Source organism: Trichechus manatus, unplaced genomic scaffold, assembly GCF_000243295.1.
Source record: "Trichechus manatus latirostris isolate Lorelei unplaced genomic scaffold, TriManLat1.0 scaffold00003, whole genome shotgun sequence".
NCBI lineage: Eukaryota > Metazoa > Chordata > Mammalia > Sirenia > Trichechidae > Trichechus > Trichechus manatus.
The window spans coordinates 11,200,789-11,224,528 of record NW_004443939.1 but is presented as its reverse complement, the minus strand read 5'-3'; the positions used below and the strand labels follow the sequence as shown (position 1 = coordinate 11,224,528).

At 40.4% G+C, this 23,740-nt stretch overlaps 1 protein-coding gene across 2 annotated transcripts in view; it reads right to left on the bottom strand.

Annotated features, from left to right (window-relative positions):
* The window catches only part of CACHD1 (cache domain containing 1), a 275,041-nt gene that overhangs the window by 60,436 nt on the left and 190,865 nt on the right, over positions 1-23,740 (bottom strand). Inside the window, exons 5-7 of one of the 2 annotated variants that reach the window (XM_004369017.3) lie at positions 14,412-14,538; positions 11,329-11,473; positions 10,288-10,504 (exon numbers count right to left, since the gene is read on the bottom strand). In XM_004369017.3, coding sequence (XP_004369074.2) covers positions 10,288-10,504; positions 11,329-11,473; positions 14,412-14,538 — 489 coding nt within the window. The remainder of the gene's footprint in view (positions 1-10,287; positions 10,505-11,328; positions 11,474-14,411; positions 14,539-23,740) is intronic. The other variant, XM_012555422.1, reaches the window with a different exon arrangement.

Below are 23,740 nucleotides of genomic sequence, written 5' to 3'. Positions count from 1 at the left end.
GAGACTGTCTTTTCCCCAGTTAACGGACTTTGGGCCTTTGTCAAATATCAGCTGCTCACAGGTGGATGAATTTATGTCTGGATTCTCAAATGTGTCCCATTGGTCTATGTATCTGTTGTTGTACCAGTACTAGGCTGTTTTGACTACCGTGGCAGTATAATAGGTTCTAAAATCAGGCAGTGTGAGGCCTTCCACTTTGTTCTTCTTCTTGAGTAATGCTTTACTTATTTGGGGCCTCTTCCCTTTCCATATGAAGTTGGTGATTTGTTTCTCCATCTCATTAAAAAATGCTGGTGGAATTTGGATCAGGATTGCATTGTATCTGTAGATGGCCTTGGGTAGACTTGACATTTTCACAATGTTGAGTCTACCTATCCATGAGCCAGGTATGTTTTTCCACTTATGCAGGTCTCTTTTGGTTTCTTGCAGTAGTGCCTTGTAGTTTTCATTGTATAGGTCCTTTATGTCTCTGGTTAGATTTATTCCTAAGTATTTTATCTTCTTGGGGGCTATTGTAAATGGTATTGATTCGGTGATTTCCTCTTAGAAGTTCCCTTTGTTGGTGTAGAGGAATCCAACTGATTTTTGTATGTTTATCTTGTATCCTGAAAGTTTGCTAAAATCTTCTATTAGTTCCAGTAGTTTTCTTGTGGATTCTTTGGGGTTTTCTGTGCATAAGATCATATCATCTGCAAACAAAGATACTCTGACTTCTTCCCTACCAATTTGGATGCCCTTTATTTTTTTTTCTACCCTAATAGCTACAGCACAATGTTGAATAAGAGTGGTGATAAAGGGCATCCTTGTTTGGTTCCCGTTCTCAAGGGGAATACTTTCAATGTCTCTCCATTTAGGATGATGTTGGCTGTTGGCTTTGTATAAATGCTCTTAATTATACTGAGGAATTTCCCTTCTACTCCTATTTTGTTGAGAGTTTTTATCATGAATGTGTGTTGGACTTTCTCAAATGCCTTTTCTGCATCAATTGATAAGATCATGTGGTTCTTGTCTTTTGTTTTATTTGTGTGATGGATTACATTGATTGTTTCTCTAATGTTGAACCACCCCTCCATACCTGGTGTAAATCCCACTTGCTGATGGTGAATTATTTTTTTGATACACTGCTGAATTCTATTGGCTAGAGGATTTTTGCATCAATGTTCATGAGGGATATTGGTCTGTAATTTTCTTTTTTTGTGGTGTCTTTACCTGGTTTTGGGATCAGGGTTATGCTGGCTTCATAGAATGAGTTTGGGAGTATTCCATCCTTTTCTATGCTCTGAAATACCTTTAGTAGTAGTGGTGTTAACTCTTCTCTGAAAGTTTGGTAGAATTCTCCAGTGAAGCCATCCAGGCCAGGGCTTTTTTTTGTTGGGAGTTTTTAAATTACCTTTTCAATCTCTTCTTTTGTTATGGGTTTATTTAGTTGTTCTCCCTCTGTTTGTGTTAGTTTAGGTAGGTAGTGAGTTTCTAGAAATTTGTCCATTTCCTCTAGGTTTTCAAATTTGTTTGAGTAAAATTTTTCATACTATTCTCTTATGATTCTTTTAATTTCAGTTGGGTCTGTTGTGATATCACCCATCTCATTTCTTATATTTCTTTGCTTCCTCTCCTGTTTTTCTTTTGTCAGTTTGGCCAGTGGTTTATCAATTTTGTTGAATCTCTTAAAGAACCAAGCTTTTGGTCTTGTTAATTCTTTCAATTGTTTTTCTATTCTCTATTTCATTTAATTCTGCTCTAATTCTTATTGTTTCCTTTCTTCTGGTGCCTGCGGGCATCTTTTGCTGCTGTCTTTCTGCTTATTCCAATTGTAGGTTTACTTTTTGATTATGGCCCTTTCTTCTTTTTGGATGTGTGCATTTATTGCTATAAACTGACCTCTGAGCACTGCTTTTGCTATAGCCCAAAGGTTCTGGTAGGATGTATTTTCGTTCTCGTTTGAGTCTATGAATTTCTTTATTCCATCCTTAATTTCTTTAATAACCCAGTAGTTTTTGAGCAAGGTGTTGCTCAGTTTCCATGTGTTTGATTTTTTTTCCTTGCTTTTTGTGTTGATTTCTACTTTTATGGCTTTATGGTCAGAAAAGATGCTTTGTAATATGTCAATGCTTTGCATTTTGTTAAGGCTTGCTTTATGGTCTAATATGTGGTATATTTTGCAGAATTTTCCATGTGCGCTGGAAAAGAAAGCATACTTGGCTGTTGTTGGGTGCAGTGTCTGGTATATGTCTATGAGATCAAGTTGGGTGATTGTAGCATTTAGCTCTTCTGTGTCTTTATTGACCTTCTTTCTGGATGTTCTGTCCTTCACTGAAAGTGGTGTGTTGAAGTCTCCTACTACTATCGTGGAGCTGTCTATCTCTCTTTTCAGTGCTGTTAGAGTTTGTTTTATGTATTTTGGAGCCCTGTTGTTGGGTGTGTAAATATTTATTATAGTTACTTCCTCCTGGTGTATTGATCCTTTACTCAGTATACAGTGTCCTTCCTTAACCTTTATGGTGGATTTTACTTTAAAAGTCTATTTTGTCAGAGATTAATATAGCCACTCCTGGTCTTCTTTGAGTGCTGTTTGCTTGATATATTTTTTTCCATCCTTTGAGTTTTAGTTTGTTTGTATCTTTAAGTCTAAGGTGTGTCTCTTGTGGGTAGCATATAGATGGATCGTGTTTTTTTAATCCAATCTGCCACTCTCTGTCTCTTTATTGGTGCATTTAGTCCATTTACATTCAGCATAATTATTGATACGTATGACTGTAGTGCTGTCATTTTGATGTCTTTTTTTGTGTGTGGTTGACAGTTTCTTTGTTCCACTTAATTTTCCATGCTGAGTCATTTTTCTTTATGTATTTTCTTTTCATCTTTTTCATTGTTGTTGATTTTATGTTTGCTATGTCTTTATATTTTTCTAGTTTTTTATTTTGACTTGTAGAATTGTTAGTTTCCTTTCTGGTTACCTTAATATTTACCCCTATTTTTCTAAGTTTGTAGCAGTTTTTCATTTCTTTATATAGCCTTGACTTCCTCTCCATATGAAAAATCTACGTCAACATTTTTTAAGTTCTTCTTTTTTGTTTTAATGTTGTCTTCTTTTACATATTGACATCTGTTTCCCTATCTTCAGTGTTTTAGCTTTGATTTACTTTTGTGACTTCCCTGTCCGGGTTGATATCTGGTTGCTCTGTCCTGTGTTCTAGTCTTGGGTTGTTATCTGATATTACTGATTTTCTAACCAGAGGACTCCCTTTAGTCTTTCTTGTGATTTTGGCTTGGTTTTTGCAAATTCCCTAAACTTCTGTTTATCTGGAAATGACCTAACTTCACCATCATATTTGAGAGACAGTTTTGCTGGATATATAATTTGTGGCTGGCAGTTTTTTTCCTTCAAGGCTTTATATGTCATCCCATTGCCTTCTCGCCTGCATGGTTTCTGCTGAGTAGTCTGAGCTTATTCTTATTGACTCTCCTTTGTAGGTAACTTTACGTTTATCCCTAGCCACTCTTAAAATTCTGTCTTTATCTTTGGTTTTGGCAAGTTTGATTATAATATGTCTTGGTGACTTTCTTTTGGGATCTACCTTATGTGGGGTTCGATGAGCATCTTGGGTAGATATGTTGTCATCTTTCACTATATCAGAGAAGTTTTCTGCTGACAAATCTTTAACAGTTCCCTCTGTATTTTCTGTTATCCCCGTGTTCTGGTACTCCAATTACTCGTAGGTTATTTCTCTTGATAGAGTCCCACATAATTCTTAGGGTTTCTTCGTCTTTTTTAAATTCTTTTGTCTGATTTTTCCTCAAAAAAGTTGGTGTCAAGTGCTTTATCTTCAATCTCACTAATTCTGACTTCCATTGCCTCAAATCTGCTTCTACAACTTTCTATTGAGTTGTCTAATTCTGAAATTTTATTGTTAATCTTCTAGATTTATGATTGCTGTTTCTCTATGGATTATTGCAGCCTGGTAAATTTGTCATTATGCTCTTCTCTAACCTTTTTAATTTCCTCTATTGCATATTCTATATTTTGCTTAATATCCTTCCTAATTTCTTCAAGAGTTCTGTATATCAATCTTTTGTATTCTGCCTCTGGTAATTTCAAGAAATTTTCCTCCTCTGGAAAACTTCTAGATTCTTTATTTTGGGAGTTTGCTGAAGCCATCATGGATTGTCTCTTCATGTGATTTGATATTGACTGTTGTCTCAGAGCCATCAATAAGTTATTATATTTATTTATTTTATGTTTGCTTACTGTGTCCTAGCTTCTTGTTCTGTTTTGATATGCCCAAATAGGCTGCTTGTATGAGCTAGTTTGATTATCAGCAACTTTGAAGCCGTAATGTCCTGTTACCAGGTGGTTAGATCTGTTACTAGGTATGTGAGCTCAGGAGTCTGCCCACTCTTCCTGTATGGATTCAGCTAAGGTGCCCAGGTAGATAGCCACCAAGTGTGTGGTGTAGGCTCTCACTTACAGTCCTAGACAGGCATGGGTGATTGGTGTAGGCACAGGCATCTGGCTGCAGCAGGGGGACACACTCTAAGCAAGGCAGGGGGCTGACGGCCACCCCTGAGTGTCCAGGAGGAAGGCACATCCCTATTCTCTAGAGCGTGTAGGTGCATGGGTTTTGCAATTGAACTGTGAGCACCTAATGCTGTTGGCTGTAAGGACTGTGGGACACCTCTTATTCATGGGCCCCTATCGCAGGTGGCTAGGTGGCATGGATGGAGCCTCAAGTCTTCAGGCCCCTGATGTGGGTAGGTGAAGACCCTGCTAAATGGGCAGAGCAGTGTCAAATGTCAAGAACCTGCCACTTCACAGCTGAAACAGTTGAAGTTAGAGTTCTGGTATATTCCTTGTTGTACTGAGGTAATGAGGGCCTACGCTCTTGAGATGGGCCCACACAAATCTATGCAGGAGGAAAGGCACCCAAAGTCTGTGGATCCCTTATGCCTGTGCCTAGGCAAGGGAGTTGTGCCTACCCTGGGTTGCTGGCTTAGGGGAGCCAGCAGTTTATTTTTTATTCTGTTTGTTAATTTGTTTACTCTCCAAGGCAGGGAGAATGGCTCCAGGCCTGTGATGGATCCTACTTCTGGCCCAGAGGAGTTGGCAATTGCTGAAGCTGGTTCGGGAGCCAGTGCAGAGCAGGAGTGGGGAGGTAAATGGGAGAGAGGTTTTTCTCTTAGGGGGGGTGTTTTTGATCTGCACAGTAGGCCGTACGCAAGTACTTATCTTTCTCTGATCCACAGCTGCTTCTCACTGGTTCTTGGTGGCCATATAGACTATCTGGTGCTGGGTCTCTCCCGGTGTGGAAAATGCACCTCCCGAGCACCACTGCTTGTCTACCTCACCACTCACCCCTTATCTGATCAGGCCTGAAGGGCTCAGGCTCTTGCCGGCTCAGGTCTGGCAACTCCTCGCTGCTTCCGAACCGTCTCTCCCTCCCCCTGCCACTCAGTCTGGTTCCTTAACTCTGCCTTTGATGTTCAGGGCTCCCAGATTGCCATATATAATCAATTCACTTGTTTTTTGGGGTCTTTGTTGTAAGAGGGTCCATCAGAAGCATTTGACTACTCTGCCATCTCAGCCCCTCCTAAATCTGTCTTTAAGTCAAATTTGTATGTAAGTCAGAACAGTTAGGTACAGTGTCCATCTACTGTCAGTTAGTCAAATGTTTGTCTTAGTATATAGTGTACATTTCTATGCATAAAAACCATTAAAGAAAGACTTCCAGATACACTGAAACATCTTTAACATAATAATACTGTAATAATAATAATGTTTTGATGCGCATCAGAAAGTAGCGCCTGTTTGTTATAACAAACCATTGTATGTATCTCAAGTTTTTAATATAATAGGCTTTACAGGGGGCTCGTTTATAACTACAGGTTGTATGTTAAGTTGGATGCTCGTAACCTGGGGATTGCCTGTAATTAATTTGTAATATCAATGTCATAGACAACGGAACAGAGTTTAATAAAAATAATATTTGTCTCAAAGAAGTAAATGAATTCAAAGTTTCTATCTCAGTTACTGTTAAGACTTAGTATCCAAGCAAATTTTAAAGCTAATTTTGATGCTTGAATAATTCACCAAATGACCATTAACTACAAATCTAATCTGCAATAATTAATCATCAGAGCTTAAAAAGTGAATGCTGGTGCAAAGCAAAATGAAACAACCCCATAAGCTTAGGTCTATTCCTATCTTTAAACTAGATGTCAATTTTTTAAGTGTTGTAAATATATTCTTGTAAATTATTTCATTAGGACCCTAAATGTCTCATTTAAACTTCAAACTGAAAAAAGCAGAACAAAACTGCTTGACTCCCTAGTGGGGAAAAAACAGATATACCATAAAGCCCGTGTATAGCGTGAGGGTACCAAACCTAAAAACCCAATCCACTGCCGTCAAATTGATTCCAACTTATACAGACCCTGTAGGACACAGTAGAACTGCCTCATAGGATTTCCAAGGCTGTAAATCTTTATGGAAGCAGACTGGCAACATCATTCTCTCAAGGAGTGGCTAGTGGGTTTGTACTGTTGACCTTTCGGTTAGCAGCCAAGCGCTTAACCACTGTGCTGCCAGGGCTATATTGTCCCCATTGCAAAGGTTATCATTTGGCCATGCTTTTAGACTGATCTAAAAGGGAGCTCTGAGTTTTCTCACTTAGCCTTATGAATCTGGATGAAATATGCCATCACTGAGAGTAGGTTCAGTGTACAGGCCCGTGTCTGGAAGGGAGAAAGCCTACAGCCCACAGGTTCCTTTAGCAACCGAGCTCGTTTTCCTTTCTTCCAATACTAAGACACTCTGTGAGCATCCTCACCATCCCTGCTCAGCACCTGACTCCACTCCCACCCTATTCACATGCAAAGTCACTTCTCCATTCTTAGACAGCAGGCCTGCCAAATTTGGTCTGATTTATTTTTCTACTTATCAGGTCATCCCCTCCCTACTTAGCCAGTTAAAGGAATTTAAAACATTGTGTTGAATAATGTTAGGGATAAGTCATTATAGGGACTTGGGACAGAGCAAAGATGTGCATACAACTGGAGAAAATGCAACAGACTCTCCACTTGGGAGGTCCGTCTAAGCCATTAGAATATCTTGGGTCAGTATCAAAGGGAAAAGAACAACTCAAATTTGGGCTCTGCCTATGCCACTGGATCCCCACTCCTAACCAATTCATTCTACTGCTATAAAACAATTCACCAACCAATCACTCCAAAAGACAAACCCAGAAAAAACAGCTGTTGATGATCTGTATTAGCTATAGATCTATTGTGGGACTGAATAAAAAGTGTAGGTTTTCTGGTTGGTGCAAAGGTACTGTGAATTATGACCTGTAGCTTCTGTTTACATGGCTACCAATGTGGGACAGACATTTTATTTTCAGGCACAGAATAATTTGTACAACACCCCTACAGGGTAGGTTTTATTCATTAGAATAGCCCCATTCCAGGCATCTGTAACAGTGCCAGATACATAATAGCTGCTCAATAAATGTCTGTGGAATGAACAGAAGCAGTAAGCTCCTAGGAGGACTATATAGACCACTCACTATGCTGTAGACAAAGCTTCTAGTGATCCTTTAACATTTTGGGGCTTGGGGTCAACCAAAGAAGTCTGGGGTATCTGCTTTAGTTTACTTGGAGCTAGAAGTCCTATAAGAAACAGAACATCATAATTACCACAGCTAACATTTATTGAATATTTATGATGTGCCAGACATGGAATCTTGGATCTTATTATCACCCTCAGTTTACAGATGAGGAAACCAGGTCTGGAGAAGTCAAATAATTTATGTAAGTTCACAAGGTTAGAAAAATTTCGGAGTAGGAATTTGAGCCCACATTGGTTGAATTCAAAACCCATACACTTAACCACTATACCATATTGCTTGAGAACACCCTGAGACCGCTCCTTCATGAACTGGACACCACTAATTCCTCAAATACTTCTTTATACAACATAATTTGGGTTCTTTTTTCTCTGAACTATCAGTAGAAGCTGTTAGCCAGAGGCCTGTGGGCTGAGTCTTAGCCACAGAAATATCCTAAAAAAAGGTCCTCTTGAGGATTTAAAACAAAGCCATTAAAATTTGTCCAAGCCTGTGGCAGACACTCTTCTTGCCATGTTTTGTTAAGCCAATATTAAGAAGAAGAAAAAAAAATTCCAGAGGAGAACTGCTTCCCATCAAAGCAGCTCTCTGCTAAGTGGCAAGAAGGTTTGGGAGAAGAGGTTTAATGAGGTCTCTATTCACTGTTTTGGAGCCTTGGTGGCACAGTGGTTAAAAGCTCAACTGATAACCAAAAGGTCAGCAGTTCGAATCCACCAGCCACTCCTTGGAAACCCTATGGGGCAGTTCTACTCTGCCCTATAGGGTCGCTATGAGTTGGAATCTACTCAGTGGCAGAGGGTTTGGTTTTTGGTTTTATTCACTGTTTTAAAGCAGGAACAAATGTCAATATTTGAAAATTAGCAGATTTCACATAAAAATTCAGATTTCTGGCTTCTTTTAAAACAGGAGATCTGGCAGTACTGGGAAGGTATTCCTGCTCAGCAATAACAGGCAAAAGCAGAAGCCCAACTGCCCGGTTGTTAACTGAGCACGCACTCTCCACCTTCCTACACTCCCCAAGCAATCCCCATTACCTTATCCCCTAGCTTACACTCACTGCCTGGCCACTGTAGGCATCTGATATTACAACTGCTGATCTAACATTTCTCTCCATCTTTTTAACAGTGTAATAATCAAAACTGGATTTAAGCCCTAAAGATGGCTTAACAACTTGAGTAGAAACAGCACGTCTAGTGATAAGCTCTGAGAGGTAAGTGGCCAGTGCTTGTTAAATCGGCAAACTAGCCAATATGTACTGAATACTTGAGAACTCAGCCTTGTTCACTGGCCTTATTGAATCATGGGCAACTTTGCACTCAGCCATCCTGTAACACTGGCCTGTGTGAACAGCTGGCTATTGGCATCACTGGTAAGCAGAATTCTAAGATGAACCCAGTGAGTTACACCTTTGTATACTCTCCTGAATGTGGGCAGGACCTGTAGCTTGCTTCTAATCAATATAATATGGCAAAGGTGATGGGACATCACTCCCATGACTGTGCTACATTATATGGCAAAGGAATTTTGCAGATGTAATTAAGGTCCCTAATCAGTTGACTTTGAGTTAATCAAAAGGGAGATAATCCTGGATGGGCTTGAACTAATAAGGTAAGCCCTTTAAAAGAGGGTCCAAGCATTCCCTATAGTCAGAGACTCAAAGGAAAAGAGATGTTCTCCTGCTGGTCTTGAAGAAGCAGGCTGATATGAGTTCTAGAGCTGCAAGGGAATGAATTCTGCCAACAATCATGTGAGCTTAGAAGAGAACCTTTAGCCTCAGATGAGACCATAGTCCTGGCTGACACTTTGATTACAGCCTTGTGAGACCCTGAACAGAGGATCCAGCTAAGCTGTACTTGAACTCCTGACCCACAGAAACTGTGAGATAATAAAACTATGTTGTTTTAAGCAGCTAAGTTTGTAGTAATTTTCATGCTGGAACAGAAAACTAATTCACCACCTACCATCATTAGTTGTAATAATTATGGTAGCTTCCTTCTTGAGGGCCCATCATGTGCCAGGCATTGTGCTTGAAAATGTATAAAATTTATCTCAGTAAGATACATTCATTTTCTTAGAGGGGGAAAAACCCAACTACAAACAGATTTTGGAATATGAAAGGGAAAGTGACATATAGACTCCTTTCAGTAATTTCAAAGTATGAGTCCATTTCAAATATCCTTTACTCTAGCATGCATTCCAATTCCAGATTTTCTTTAATATATGAAAATTAAATTAGAGTGCCTTTGTACATTTGAAGGGCCATGCTCATCTAAATGACAGCTGGTTAGAAGAAGGAAGGATCAAGAAAAGGATTCTGGCTTCCCCGTTTATGTGCACATGCATAGAGCCAACATCCACTCCAAGTCAATGAGGAGGGAAGGCTGATAATTAGCATTAAAAAGGATGTGGATACTCCCTTGGGAAATAAATGGGGATATGTTCTTAATCAAGGAGAAGGAAGAAGAGTGAAGAAATCAGGCGGACTGAGCACCTTTGATTAGAAAAGAAAATCTGTAAGATTAGATGGCCATTGACACAACACATGAAAACTTGATCCCAATCCATTTTTTAAAAAATCTCTTTAAACACACTGTCATCAATTTACAATGTACTCCTGTAACTACCTTTATCTATTATGCTTACAAGTGCTCTGAGAGAAATCTCTTACTTGTTTGGAATTTTGTGTTATTATTTGTGCTTCGAATCAGCTGGAATGCCTTTTGGAATCCCATCGCGTGCTGAGTGGGACTGTCGGAAGACTTGACATTGCTAACGAAGGTGGACATTTTCCTTTTTGTCTCGCTGGTAGCTGGAGACAGGAATGTCTTATAGCACTGGTCAAGTGAGCAAGTCCTGACGGTGTCTGCCACAGTCAACACAGAAATCTTGAAAGAAAAAGAAACTTGTTATCCCACCATTTGAAGTTTTTTTTCACATTCCAGAAGAGCCCAAAGAGTGAGACAGCCTATAGAACAGTTTCTGGGTGTTTAAAAATAAATGCCTGAGGCACAAATCTATCAAATTTGGAAAAGATTAGTAAGGACTGAAAAAGGGGGGAAAAAATCCTAGAGTTTGGTATTTGTTCCAAGATGAAGTCAGCAGTATGGTGCTCATATACAACATTTAAACAGACAACAAAAAAAAAGTATTTCACGCAGAGAAAAATCTTAGCAAGTATACTAACCATCTCGATTTTCAAACTGGGGGTGGGAGTCGGGGCATGGGGTGTGTGTTTTAAACAACAGGATTAGTGAGCAAAACCTTTGGAATTGGAAAAGTCAAAATGATAAAGCAGAAAATGTCTACAGGCAATAGATTACTGTTAGCTGTAAACACACCTATCTCTGAGCTGTTCTGGAGATTAGTAAACTTCAGACCCTTCCCTTCTCTTTCCCCTCCCATCAATCCTGAGATAAAGTGCAGTCATCCACCAACATCTAAATCCCTCACCCTTCTCCTCAGCATAAGCTCCAGTGTGAAAGTCATGGATTATTAGAGAAGGACTTAGCAGAAGCCATAAAGGCAGTGGAAGACTGTCTACTGCTTCCTCAAACATTAGAATAAAAACTAAACCACTCTCCTTTCCCAAAGTCATTTTAAACATGTATTTTTAAAAAAAGGAATAAAATATATCATAAAATATTAAGTACATAATAAAAGGCATGCAGGGAGGGCCCAATGCCACATGGGTCACTGGGACAACAGTCACCTTATCATGTTCATCAATGGCGCTAAGGATGACCTGGGCAGCGTCCTTGGCGATCTGAAGCTGAGTGTCCGTGACGGAAGCCCCGTGGTCCAGGATCACTACTAAGTGCTTCGACTGAGGCCGGACTGTGGAGACGTAGATGGGTCTAGAGGGGGGAGAAGCTCTCTGGGGTCAGTCCTGGTTCAGGTAGAAGGCCTCACCTTAACACAGCTGTGAATACTAAAGGTATGTGGGTACTTTGGTGTTTATGTGTTTTTCTAGGGACAGCACAAGGATGAAGAGATCAGCGTGGAAGGAGAAACCATATTGGTATTTTGAAAACAACACCTCAGAACAACAATGCATGTCTGCAGAACAGAGATCAGTAATTTATGTCTTCAAAAGATTAAAGCAACGAGGATAAGCTTTTAAGAAACAAACTCCTTGGGAGGCTGGCTTTTTTGGCACACTCAAAAGTCAGCTCTCTCAGCTATAGTGATGCTGCTCACTGTTATGTACCCCATTTCACTATAGGAAAAAAGAACTGGTAGCTTCTTGGGCTGTACAGACAGTGCAAGAAGGAGAAAATCGCCCACTTGCCAGTGCTGGGTCCTCGTTTGCAGAGCTAAGAAGCAGAGCTCTGCTGGAATTGAAACAGCCATACGCAGCTACCACCTGCCTGTCAGTGGAGGCTTGCATCTTACTATGATGCTGAGCAGGTTTCAGTGAAGCTTCCAGGCTAAGATGGACTCGGAAGGAAGGCCTGATGATCTACTTCCAAAAATCACCCAGTGGATCACAATAGTCTGATCCACAACCAATCATGGGGATGGTACAGGACTGAGCAGTGTTTTGTTCCATTATGTATGGGGTTGCCATGAGTCAGGGACTGACCGGACACAGCTAATAACAACAACCTGTGAGCATGTTTTACATAGCAGATTTGGTTTATCTCTCCCTAGACAAAGGTTCTTGCTAAGAGGGCCTTTTCCTTTCTGCACTAAACAATTCACATAGGTCAGCCACCAAAAGGCCTCTTATCTAAACATTTAAAACAGTGTCATCAAAATTGTCCAAGCTTGCCATAGCCACTCTTCTTGCCAGGTTTTTGTTTACCAATATTAAAAAAAAAAAAGGGAGGGGAAGAAAAACCACAAAGGAGAAATGCCTCCCATCAAAGCAGCCTTCTGCTAACGTGCAGAACAGGAGGGTTTGTGAGAAGATGTTTAATGAGGTCTCTATTCACTGTTTTAAAGCTGGAACAAATTAAGGGGCGCTTTAGAAAGCAAATCAGCCTCAAGAGAATTCTCTCCTTTATTGACATCCCTAAAATGCTAGAGTTCTCTGTGAAATGTTAGATGCCAATTGAGTCACAAAAGCTGGGCACAAATTAAGAAATGTAGGCAAAATACCAACAAAATTCAAAACTTGGCTGAGTTTACACTAATTGCTCTCAAGCCAAAAAGTCCTGCACCCATACTAAAGTACCACTCTATTTTCATTAGTCGATACCATTGAGCCAATAGAAAAATAGGATAAAAAGAATCCAGGACAGGTGGCTACAGAAATCAAAGAGGGAAAAGAAAAGAAGGAAACTAGAGCATCTCAACATCGACAATTACGTCAAATATTATGTCCTCAAACATCACCATAAGGTAGGTGAAAGGATTTTCTTTAAACTGACACACTTCCTTCTTTCCATCTCAAATCACATAAATGAAAAGCAGAATATGCCTTGCTTAGCACTGCAACACTCTATTGTTGAAACTGCTTTAGTGGGATATATAAATAGTAACACTAAATGTATGGTCTGGGAAGTGGTCTTTATACGCTCCTCAACCTCTAAGTGATGAAGAGAACTTGCAAAGGTGTCAGAGGGAAAGCAGTGAGGACAAGTAAAGAGATGGTAACAGCACTCCACGAAGAGAAGAACGTGGATTATGTAGCCTAGTGAAGAGAGGTTTGAGAGTTGACTCAACACAGATTTAGGGTGGAGGTATGTGAAAACTTCCAAGTTATCTGGTGTAGGTGAATGCCAATTTGTGACAAGGTCCTGCTTTTCATTTTGGACTCACCCTCACAGGTGATTCGTTAAAAGAAGCAAGATATTTGATCTATCTTCTTAGTTGAAAATGAAGAAGTAGATGATTCATGGTATTTCTTTAGCTCTAGTGATGGATGAGCCAAACTAGAACACCAAGGCCATGACTTCTGGTCCAACCTCTAAGACGCCCAAGTGTTCAACTGGATGTTTAGAGAGGAAGCTGAAGAAATCATATAGCCAAAAAAGTCTTCTCTATGAAAAGCACAGAAAAAGTATTTTCCTTGGGGAAAATCCTAGACACAATTAAAGATGTAGGGAAGCTAAAGTGATGGTTAATTTAGACTCCAACTAAAGGCATGAAAAGTGGGCACCTTGTGCTGGCTCCAGATGTTCTGGCATCAAGCATCTGACTCTGCCAAGGGGAAGCTGCCGGGATTCGAAAGAAGACTATCTTTGCCTCGGGAGTTCTGTAAACTGATGAGTCTTGTCATACAAATTATCTCACCATTACTGCCCTTCTGGCTAAGTGGTACAACCTCATGTTATTTCCGTGAGAAAAGCAGGATGAAAGTGATCTTTAATGCAATGCTTTCTGGACAACGCTAAAACTTTTAGCTAGCTGAGATTTACATGTAAAATTTCAGAAGGATGAAAAAGCATATAGAAAGAGAAGTTGAGAATCACAAACTCAATCTACACTGAGATACACTATAAAGTCTTCCAGGGATGTACTAGAGAGAAGAAAAACCATCATTTATATCTCAACAAAAATATCTGAGGCTCAAGACAATTTTGATGCTTCAAACAGCTTAATTTCTTTAGTAAACACCCAGTTTTATTTGGCTTGATAGATAGTTCTAGAAAAGTCCTGGACTTTATCATTTGCCCTTCCCCACATTTCTACATCCACATGTTAAATGGTGCAATCACTTCAGAACAAGGGAAGGATAAATTTCTGAATACACAGTTCAGAGGCAGAGCTTCTGTGTGAGGAGTCTGAATTGCATACAGGACACTCTTATGCAACAATTAAAAAATTTTACCAAGCAAGTCAACGTACCTACTGCGATGCTCATAGCTGCCCTTACACCGGAACTTGTGTGCTGGGAAAACAGTGAAAATTCCTTCTTCTGAACTGAAATACTGCCACTTAATTCCAGGATTGGATTTCAGGTTGTCTGCAAGAACTGCAAGAAAGGAGAAAATGAAACATAACCACCAAATCCACAGGTGCACACAGGCACCACTATTCAGGCATCTGTTTGGCATAAACTGCTTGTAGTATGAAGAAATCCCACTAGATATAAGGTTATAAATTTTCTACCAAATATTTTTCTCTTTCTCTTACAAAATACCACATGAATAGAAGATGTAATGTTTGAGTCAAGTGATGCTATCATTACTAACATAGTAAGTTTACACTTTATGTCCTCGATTATTTTTCCAGCGTGAGTGATTCGTTTGCATTAATCAAACCACTCACTTGGTTTGCTGTGTTGGGCCAAGGGTACAGTTGCTGGCTTGGGGTACCTTTTCCAACTTTGGAAATAATCTTGTTAATAGGACTAGTCTCCAGAGGGACTAGACCTGTGATTTTGCCTTCACTTCACTGTCTCACTTCATAATGAGGGAAATGGCAGAGCTGGCACTTACAATACCAGAACCTTCATAATTCAGTAATAGCTGCTACTAATGGAATGATTCATATTGTCAGGTATTGGGATAAAGACTTTCCATACATTGTCACATTTAATCCTTACAATAACCCTAGGCTAGAGGTGGCATTATTACTTGTACTTTGGAGTTGAGAAAACATGCTTTGACAGCTTAATCAGTTGTATAAAGTGTCCTACCAGTAAATGACCAAGTTGGGATTCAGGCCTGGGGGTGCCTGGCTTCTGTGCCTCCCTTCAGCACACACCACCTACCTTCTGTTTATCTGCATCTGTCACTCCCTCAGCCCTGAGGCCTGCCATCTTGTTTTGTGAAATCTTGTCCCTCCCTGACGTCTTTCTTACCCTCTCCTGCAATCAGAGTTCTCTCACGTGTCGGAACTCTTATGCCCCTTCACTCTGTTCCACAACTCAGTTTTTTATTACATGTTTAATATGTGTAGGGTACTGCTTTCATGCTGCAAGATATACAGAGACATGCAAGAAAAAAGTCCGAATGCAGTAACAGATATAGCAACAGAATTATTACATAGATGGAAATGGAGGACAGAGCAATTCAGTGGAGGGAGGAGTCTGAGCAAAGGCAATAACAAAGGAAGGCACGAGGAATATTTGAATATATATATATACGTTCAGTATACAACAATAGATCTGGGTGGTGTGAAGAAAGATGTGGCAGTCTGCTTCTATAAAGATTTACAGGCTTGGAAATCCCAGAGGCCAGTTCTACTCTGTACTATAGGATCGCTATGAGTCCAAATCGACTCAACGGCAACAGGTTCTGGGTGGTGCAAATGGCCTGCTCTCAGCTACTAGCTGAAAGGTTGGCAGTTCAAACCCACCCACAGACACCTTGGACGAAAGGCCTGGTGATCTACTTCTGTAAGATTAAAAAATAAAACACAACAAAACCAGTTGCCATCGAGTCAATTCTGATTCATGGTGACCCCAGGAGTTTCAGAGTGGAACTGAGCTCCATAGGGTTTTCATGGTTGAGAATTTTTGGAAGCAGACTGCTAGGCCTTTCTTCCAAGGTACCTCTGGGTGAGTTCCAACCACTAGCCTTTCAGTTAGTAGCCTAGTGCTCAACTGTTTGCACCACCCAGTGACTACCCTCCTGCCATTGAAAATCCTACGGAGTACAGTTCTATGAAACGTGGGGATTCCATGAGTCAAAATAAACTCAATGGCAATGGGTTGAGTTCTTAAAATACAGAATAATATGTAGTATTATATTAATATGTATATATGTATTGAAGTTGTAAAGGACTTCATTTTACTCGGACCCACAATCAATCCCCATGAAAGTAGCAGTCAAGAAATCAAATGATGTAGTGCATTGGGCAAATCTGCTGCAAAAGGTGTCACTTTGAGGATTAGGGTGCACCTGACCGAAGCCATAGTATTTTCAGTCACCTCATATGCATGTGAAAGGTGGACAGTGAATAAGGAAGACAGAAGAAGAATTGATGCCTTTGAGTTATGATGTTGGCAAAGAATACTGAATATACCATGGACTGCCAGAAGAATGAAAAAATCTGTCTTGGAAGAAGTACAGCTGCAACGCTCCTTAGAAGCAAGGATGGCAAGACTTTGTCTTATGTACTTTGGACATGTTATCAGGAGGGACCAGTCCCTGGAAAAGGACATCATACTTGGTAAAGTAGAGGGTCAGCGAAAAAGAGGAAGACCTTCAATGAGATGGACTGACACAGTGGCTGCAACCATGGGCTCTAGTATAACAACGATTGTGAGGATAGCACAGGACCGGGTAGTGTTTCGTTGTGTTGTACATAGGGTCGCTATGAGTCAGAACCAACTTGACGGCACCTAACAACGACAATGTATATATACCCACGTGGCCAATCAAGGACTTGTTTTAGTGACTATGAAACTAAGATGTGACTCTGACTATGATCTTTTACTATTGACAAAGGGCTTTCACCCAAAATATTTCACTTAATGCACACAAAACCTTACAAGATATTTTTGCAAATGAGGAAACTGAAGCTCAAATAAGTTAAATGACATTTCATAACATCACCTTGTTTTAGCTCCTTCACAGAACTTATCACCATCTGAAGTAACCTTGTTTATTTGTTTAATACCAGTCTCTCCCACCCCGTTAGAAGTTAAGATCCCTGCAAACAGAAATGTGGCCTTGTTCCCTTATAGCCTAGAACAATGCAAGGCCAGTAAATATTGTTTGACCAAATGAATATCCACAGTTAGTAGGCAGTAAAGTCAGACCTCAAACATAGCTCTCTTCTGACTCTATTGGAAATCCTACCAAATCCTTCAGCACCAAATATGAAGGGTGGACATATTAGGATATGTTTTTATACTACACTTAGAATCAGGGATTACATTTTTGAAATGGGAGACGTCAAGATCTGAAGGTGCTGTTGGGAACCACACTATAACCTACACTGATTTCTCTGAGTCAGGGTTGACGGCACCCTGGGAAGTCAGAATGTGTGGTGCCAGTTAGACATGTGCCTGTCTCCCTTCCCTTAGACAGTCATGAACTCTGTGAGGAAAAGACGCAGGTCTATCCTGTCTCCTTAGCATCCAGTGTAGTGACTGGCCTGTCACGGCGGCTCATTACATTGGTTGAGTTGAATTCCTGTTTTAGATAAACAGGCCTTGTTTCAGGTTTAAAGCCCTGCTGTCTCTGGTCCACTGTATCTGCATCTACTATTGCCCTGACTGCCCAGCTGGATTTGTTCAACTCTTCTTCATTTGTTCTTGGCCTCCCATGTGGAGAAAACTGTTTTATGGGGCAGGAGTAAAGAGAGCAAAAGATAAAATTCTTACCTATAGAAGACTTACAGACTAATCAAGGGAGGTCAGAAATACACACTGAACCTTTTAATAATTATTATAGTGTCTGATTAAGAACCCGGATAAGGTATAGAGATTGGGTGTGAAAATTCAGAGTTAGGAAAGGTCTACCTGTTGTCCTAATAAGGAGGTTGGGGATACATACTGAATGAGTGCCTACAACCTACCAGGCACTATGCTAGGTTCTATGTACACATTACAGTGGAATTTCACCATTTGGACATGTGGCTAGAATATAACCACATCCCAAGATGCAACCAATGTGTAAGAGCAGGGGAATGAGAGCTGTTCAGTGGAGTCACTACTAGAAATGCCAACTTAAGACAGGGGGCCCGAGGCCAAGCTCTTCTCTGTAACTCATCAAAGGGCAGTGGTAGGTAGGTGCACATCATTTGCTGTCGCCCTGTGTGGGATGAAATGCACAGTGAAGATCTCTTTGGCTCCTGTCCCTTTCTCCTTCTGAGTAAGGCTCACAACTTTTTAAGTTTTATTTACTCTGCAGAGGTCTTTTTGCCGTTAACAACATGTTTTTTGAGGACTGTCTTTCTGGGCCATGGCAAATATTTTCACTGTTTTCTAAAAAAAAAGTCAGCACTTAAAATACATGATGGAACAAAATGTGGTTCATACATGCAATGGAATAATACTCAGCCATAAAGACAAACGAAGTTCTGATACATGCTACAACATGGATGAACCCCGAAAACATTATGCTGAGTAAAATAAGTCAATTATAAAAGAAATACTACTATATGATCTCACTTATATGAAATATCTAGAATAGGCAAAGAGTTTTATTAGTGGTTAACAGGGGAGAGAGAGAAGGGGAAAGGGAGAGTCATTGTTTAGGAAGCAGAGAATTTCTGTTCTTGATGATGGGAAATTTGACAGCAAGTATTGGTAATGGTTGCACAATATGATTAGTGTAACCAATATCGCTATATTGTACATGTGAAAAACATCGAATTAGCAATAAAAACGTTTATCTGTGATGGATGCTAAAATGTCAGTTTCATCTTTATTTCTGGCAAGTACGGACATAGGTCCTGCTCTAGTGGTGACTCCACCAGCCATGGACCAATTTCAAACAAGGACGCAAAAATGAAGGCACCACCAGTAAACCTCTAATTTTATGCTAACCATTAACAATGACTTTCAAAAGAGAAAATGCTGGGACAACATAGTGACTGTGTCATAAAAGTGACACACAGTGTTTTCTCTGTCAGTTTGTCCATTTCCAGGAACATATGCCCAGGTTCAGACAGGGTATGCCTGGTCGAGGTCTGATCAAGAAAATTTTGAATCTACTCTAGCAAACATTTGCCAGGCATTTGTAAGTGCCAAGTCCTGTGTTAATGCTTCCACACATGTCATTTAGTTCTCAACTCAACAAACAAATCTAATAACATGCATTGATGTTCCAGAGGTTTAAATTAAATCAGAATGGGGTAGGCCCCATAGGCACACAGGAACAATTTAGAGTTCCCCTCATCTCCTATTCCTTCATGGTTTAAATACCCAGATATCTTCATAGAAATTTTCCTTTAGTCAGCCTCGGGAAGTGGCAAACTTCTTCCATATAGGGCCAGAAAGCAAATATTTTCTGCTTTGTGGGCCATACAATCTCTGTTGCAACTACTGAACTGTGCTGTTGTATGAGACAGTAGCCATGGACATACGTAAATGAATGGCAGTGGCTTTGTGCCAATATAAGTTTATTTATAAAAATCAGTGGTGAGCTGAATTTCGTTGGTAGTCCAAATTTTAGCAAGCATCAAAGTCACGTAAAACGTACATGAAGGATTTGAAGTATGCCTTATGACTTTAACAATTACACACACACACACACGCACGCACACACTCACTCACTCACCAAGGAGCTGTAGCATATTTTATCCTCACAATTACCCTAGGAGTAAAAATGAGTATCCCCAAGTAAACCAGTTGTTGTCAAGTTGACCGTGACTCACCGCGACCTCATGTGTGTCAGAGAAGAACTGTGCTCCACAGGGTTTTCAGTGGCTGATTTCTCGGAAGTAGATAGCCAGGCCTTTCTTCCAAGATGCCTCTGGGTGGACTCAAACTCCAACCTTACAGTTGGCAGCTGACTGTGTTAACCATTTGCACCACCCGGAGGCTCTAAGTTTCAGAAGAGGAAACAGGCTCAGGGAGATTTTTTGATGTGCTCGAGAATCTCATAGCAGACAAGAAGGGCCATCGGACCCAAGCCAGTCTGTGACCATGCCTGTTCCTTCTCCACTCTGCCAGGTGACTTGCCCTTGTCGAGGTCATCCATCACCTTGACTGAGGCAAACACACTCTTGCAAGCCGCTGGGCTGATGCGAGTGGGTATAAACATGGAAGAGGTTTTTTCTCGACCTAGTCTCCTGGGAGTCTGAAGCCTTAACCTCGAACTCACATTAGCACTTTATCCAGGCAGCCTTGCCAACCCCGAAATAAAAACGCAAACACTGTCTTTGGAAGTAAAGGAAAGCTCAATGACCTCATTTAAAAGGAACATCTGTAACAATAAACAGGCTCCAGTGAAACTATTAAAAGGAGATCCAATGGAGCAAGAATGTTTTAAAATTCAGAATTCATACAGTGCGTGATACATTTAGTCTCACCACAAAAGATCATTCTTGTTCCTTATAATCATTCCAGCCTATAGCACAGTATCAGCCAAGGTTTCCCAAACTCTCCTGCTGTGGACTCCTTTGGCATCTGATTAAATTTATCCATTATTTCGTACTAGCAGAAAGATGACGGATATGATGGTAATGAGGACCCCAGGGCCCAGAAGTAATCTATCAATGTGCTGTGCATCCCCGGTGGGCCCCTCCCTGACCTAGATGTGGAGGCGAAATGAGAGCCTTATTATCAAAGCAGGCAACCCAGAGGGGGCTTCCTCCATTCATATGAGTCAGTTAGGTATTCCGGCCACTCCATAACTTGGGCTGATATCCAAACACAAGGTCCTGTACGCTCACTCTTTCCTCAGAAATGCTGGAAGCCTTCCAGGAAAAACCTGGGCAGACGCCCAACCTGTCGCCCATAATGCACAGCATGAGGCTTTAAGCTATTAATGGGTGGGGTTGATATCTGTCTCAATTGCCTTGCACACCTAGGCAGTAAATGGTTTTTTCCTCACTGAAGCTTATCCTCAAGCTAGAAGTTACTGCAACCTCTGAAATCCACTAGACTTTTATCTGTTCCTACCTGAGGGCATTGGTGTTTCAGTAGTAGAATTCTCACCTTCCACGCCCAAGACCCGGGTTCGTTTCCGTGTCAACAAATCTCATGTGCAGCCACCACATGTTTGTCAGTGGAGACTTGTATGTTGCTATGATGCTGAACAGGTTTCAGGGGGAGCTTCCAGACTAAGACAGACTAGAAAGAAAGGCCTGGCAATCTACTTCCCTCAAAATCAGCCAGTGTAAACCCTATGGATCACAATAGTCTCGTCTGCAACCAATCATGAGGATGGCACAGAACGGGGCAGTGTTTGTTCTGATGTGCATGAAGTCGCTATGAACCCAGAGCCAACTTGACGGCAGCAAACAACAGCCACCACCACCTTCTACCTAGTGTTCTCGTTGTTATGGATGAGTTTTAGCTTCTCCATTCCAAGACCCTAAGATGCTTGAACACAAGATCTATATCTGACTCATCTCTTTATCCCTAAAGCAAAGATTCCCAGAATTTTTCATCAAGGCAGACACCCTCGAGAGCTGTGGGACTGATATGGGAGACACACAGGTTGGGAAGATCTGCACTGGATTACTATTTCTCGACCATTTCTTCATATCTTTGTTTGATAAGTTCTAAAATCTTGCCTTCCTCTAATGTCAAACCCCATTAAAAACAAATTAGATATTATGACTAAATAAACATAGAAGCAATGATAATTTTGGATATCCTTTTTCAAATTATAAATATTCCCTTCTCCCAAAACCAGCACCTTGATTGAGAAAGGTTGCCCATACAACACGACGCAGACATAGACAGGTAAACAGATAAGAAGCCTACTGGTATGATGGTTTCATGGGTGTATACATAGGTCAAAATGCATCAATTACGCACATTAAAGATGTGTAGTTTACTGCGTGCCAATTATACCTTGATAAAGCTGTTTTAAAAAATATGCTGTTGGTAATAAAGTAGTGAAAACATATCGAGCATCATATAAAAGTTTCATATATGGTGTCACTTTTCATCATTACTTTATGAGTTTGTTATTTTATCCCCATTTTACAGATGCAGAATTAACCCGCTCAAGGCACAATGGCAGAGCCATGATTTGGATCTAGGTATGTCTGCCTTCAAAGCTTTAGCTCTTTCCAGAACACTACAGTGCTTCTGCGTGTCAATAAATACAGGCTAAATGAATTAGCAATCAACAGAAAGCTCACTGAGTATTTCTTAAGAGAGGCAGAATAAACATATAAGCATATCGGTGTTTCTCAATCAAAACAGTTGCACTGGCTTGTAAATATATAATGTAAATAAATAGGATTAAGAAGGCACTTGACAAAAAGAAATGATTTCATAATTTAAATGAGACATAAGGCTAAAGTGAGTATTTAACCCCATGAGAAAATCAACTCCTAAACTACTGTAACTGTCACACAACAGCTGGGTGGTCCTAGGTCACAGAGTTCACCCACCATTGATCCCACAGGCTTGGTTCAACTGGAAAATGACACAGACATGGCTTATAAGGCAGAATCACCAGTAATTACAGCACTCATGACTTTGTGTGACATTAAACAATGAATAGCATATGTTAGGTAAGAGATGGATTTTTATATGACTGAGAAATTATATAGCTGAGCCCTCTCACTTATTCTGCAGGTGTTTAACAGGCTAGAGATGTGAGTGTTAGGTGTCTTTTTTTCACTCTCTACTTAAGTAAACATAACAAAGCCATTTGGACATGGGCCCAGAACTATTGTGTACTTCCTATCTAAATTCAGGTTAGCACTTAGGAAGTAGATGGAAGACCCTGATAAATTAGAATGAACTGGGAGTGAGAAGCCTGGGTTCAAATCTCATCTCCTAAGACTTGCAAGCTCTCTGACTTTAAATTTATTCTCTATACAACATCTAAAGGTATCATTCTAAAATGTACATCAAATCCCATCATTACTTTGCTGGGAACCCTTCAAAGGTTTCCCACTGTACTATACCTAGCATGAAATCTAAACTCTATAGCTATTTATATGATCTAGCCCCTTCCTATTCTCCAACCTCACCTTTCTTCTCTTCAACTCACTATACTGTGCATCAGTGTGATTCTAATTTGTTCAGTTCCAAGCCCTTTGCACAAACCAATCCCTAGGCCCGGAATACTCTTTTATCCACTTTGCACTTAGTTTTTTTTTTAATTCTTCAGGTTTTACCTTAAATTTTACCTTCTCCAAGAGACCATCCCTGACCACCCTGTAACTCACAACAATTATTTGCTCTTACAGCACCTGGTACTTTTTCTTCATAGCAAAAATTGGTGGTATTCCGTGTGTTTATTTTTGTAGCTATTTCTTTAACATCTCTCACCTATAGAAGCTGTAAGCTTCACGAGGGCAGGAGCCAAGTAAGTTTTGTTCACCATCATATTCCCAGTGCCTAACACATACCTGCCTTGAGTGCCAACTCAATCAATATTTGCTGAGTAAACAAGTGAACAATGACATTGGTCAAGACTCTTCATCTCTGTTCCCCATGACATTTCATAATTTCCTCATCTGTAAAGTAATTGATTTGGACAAAGTGTTCTCAAAGACCTGTAAGAACCATGGTCAATAGGAACCAAGATCAACAGGAAGGATGCACAGAGATTTACGACTAGAGACAAAAAAACAAACCCCCAACT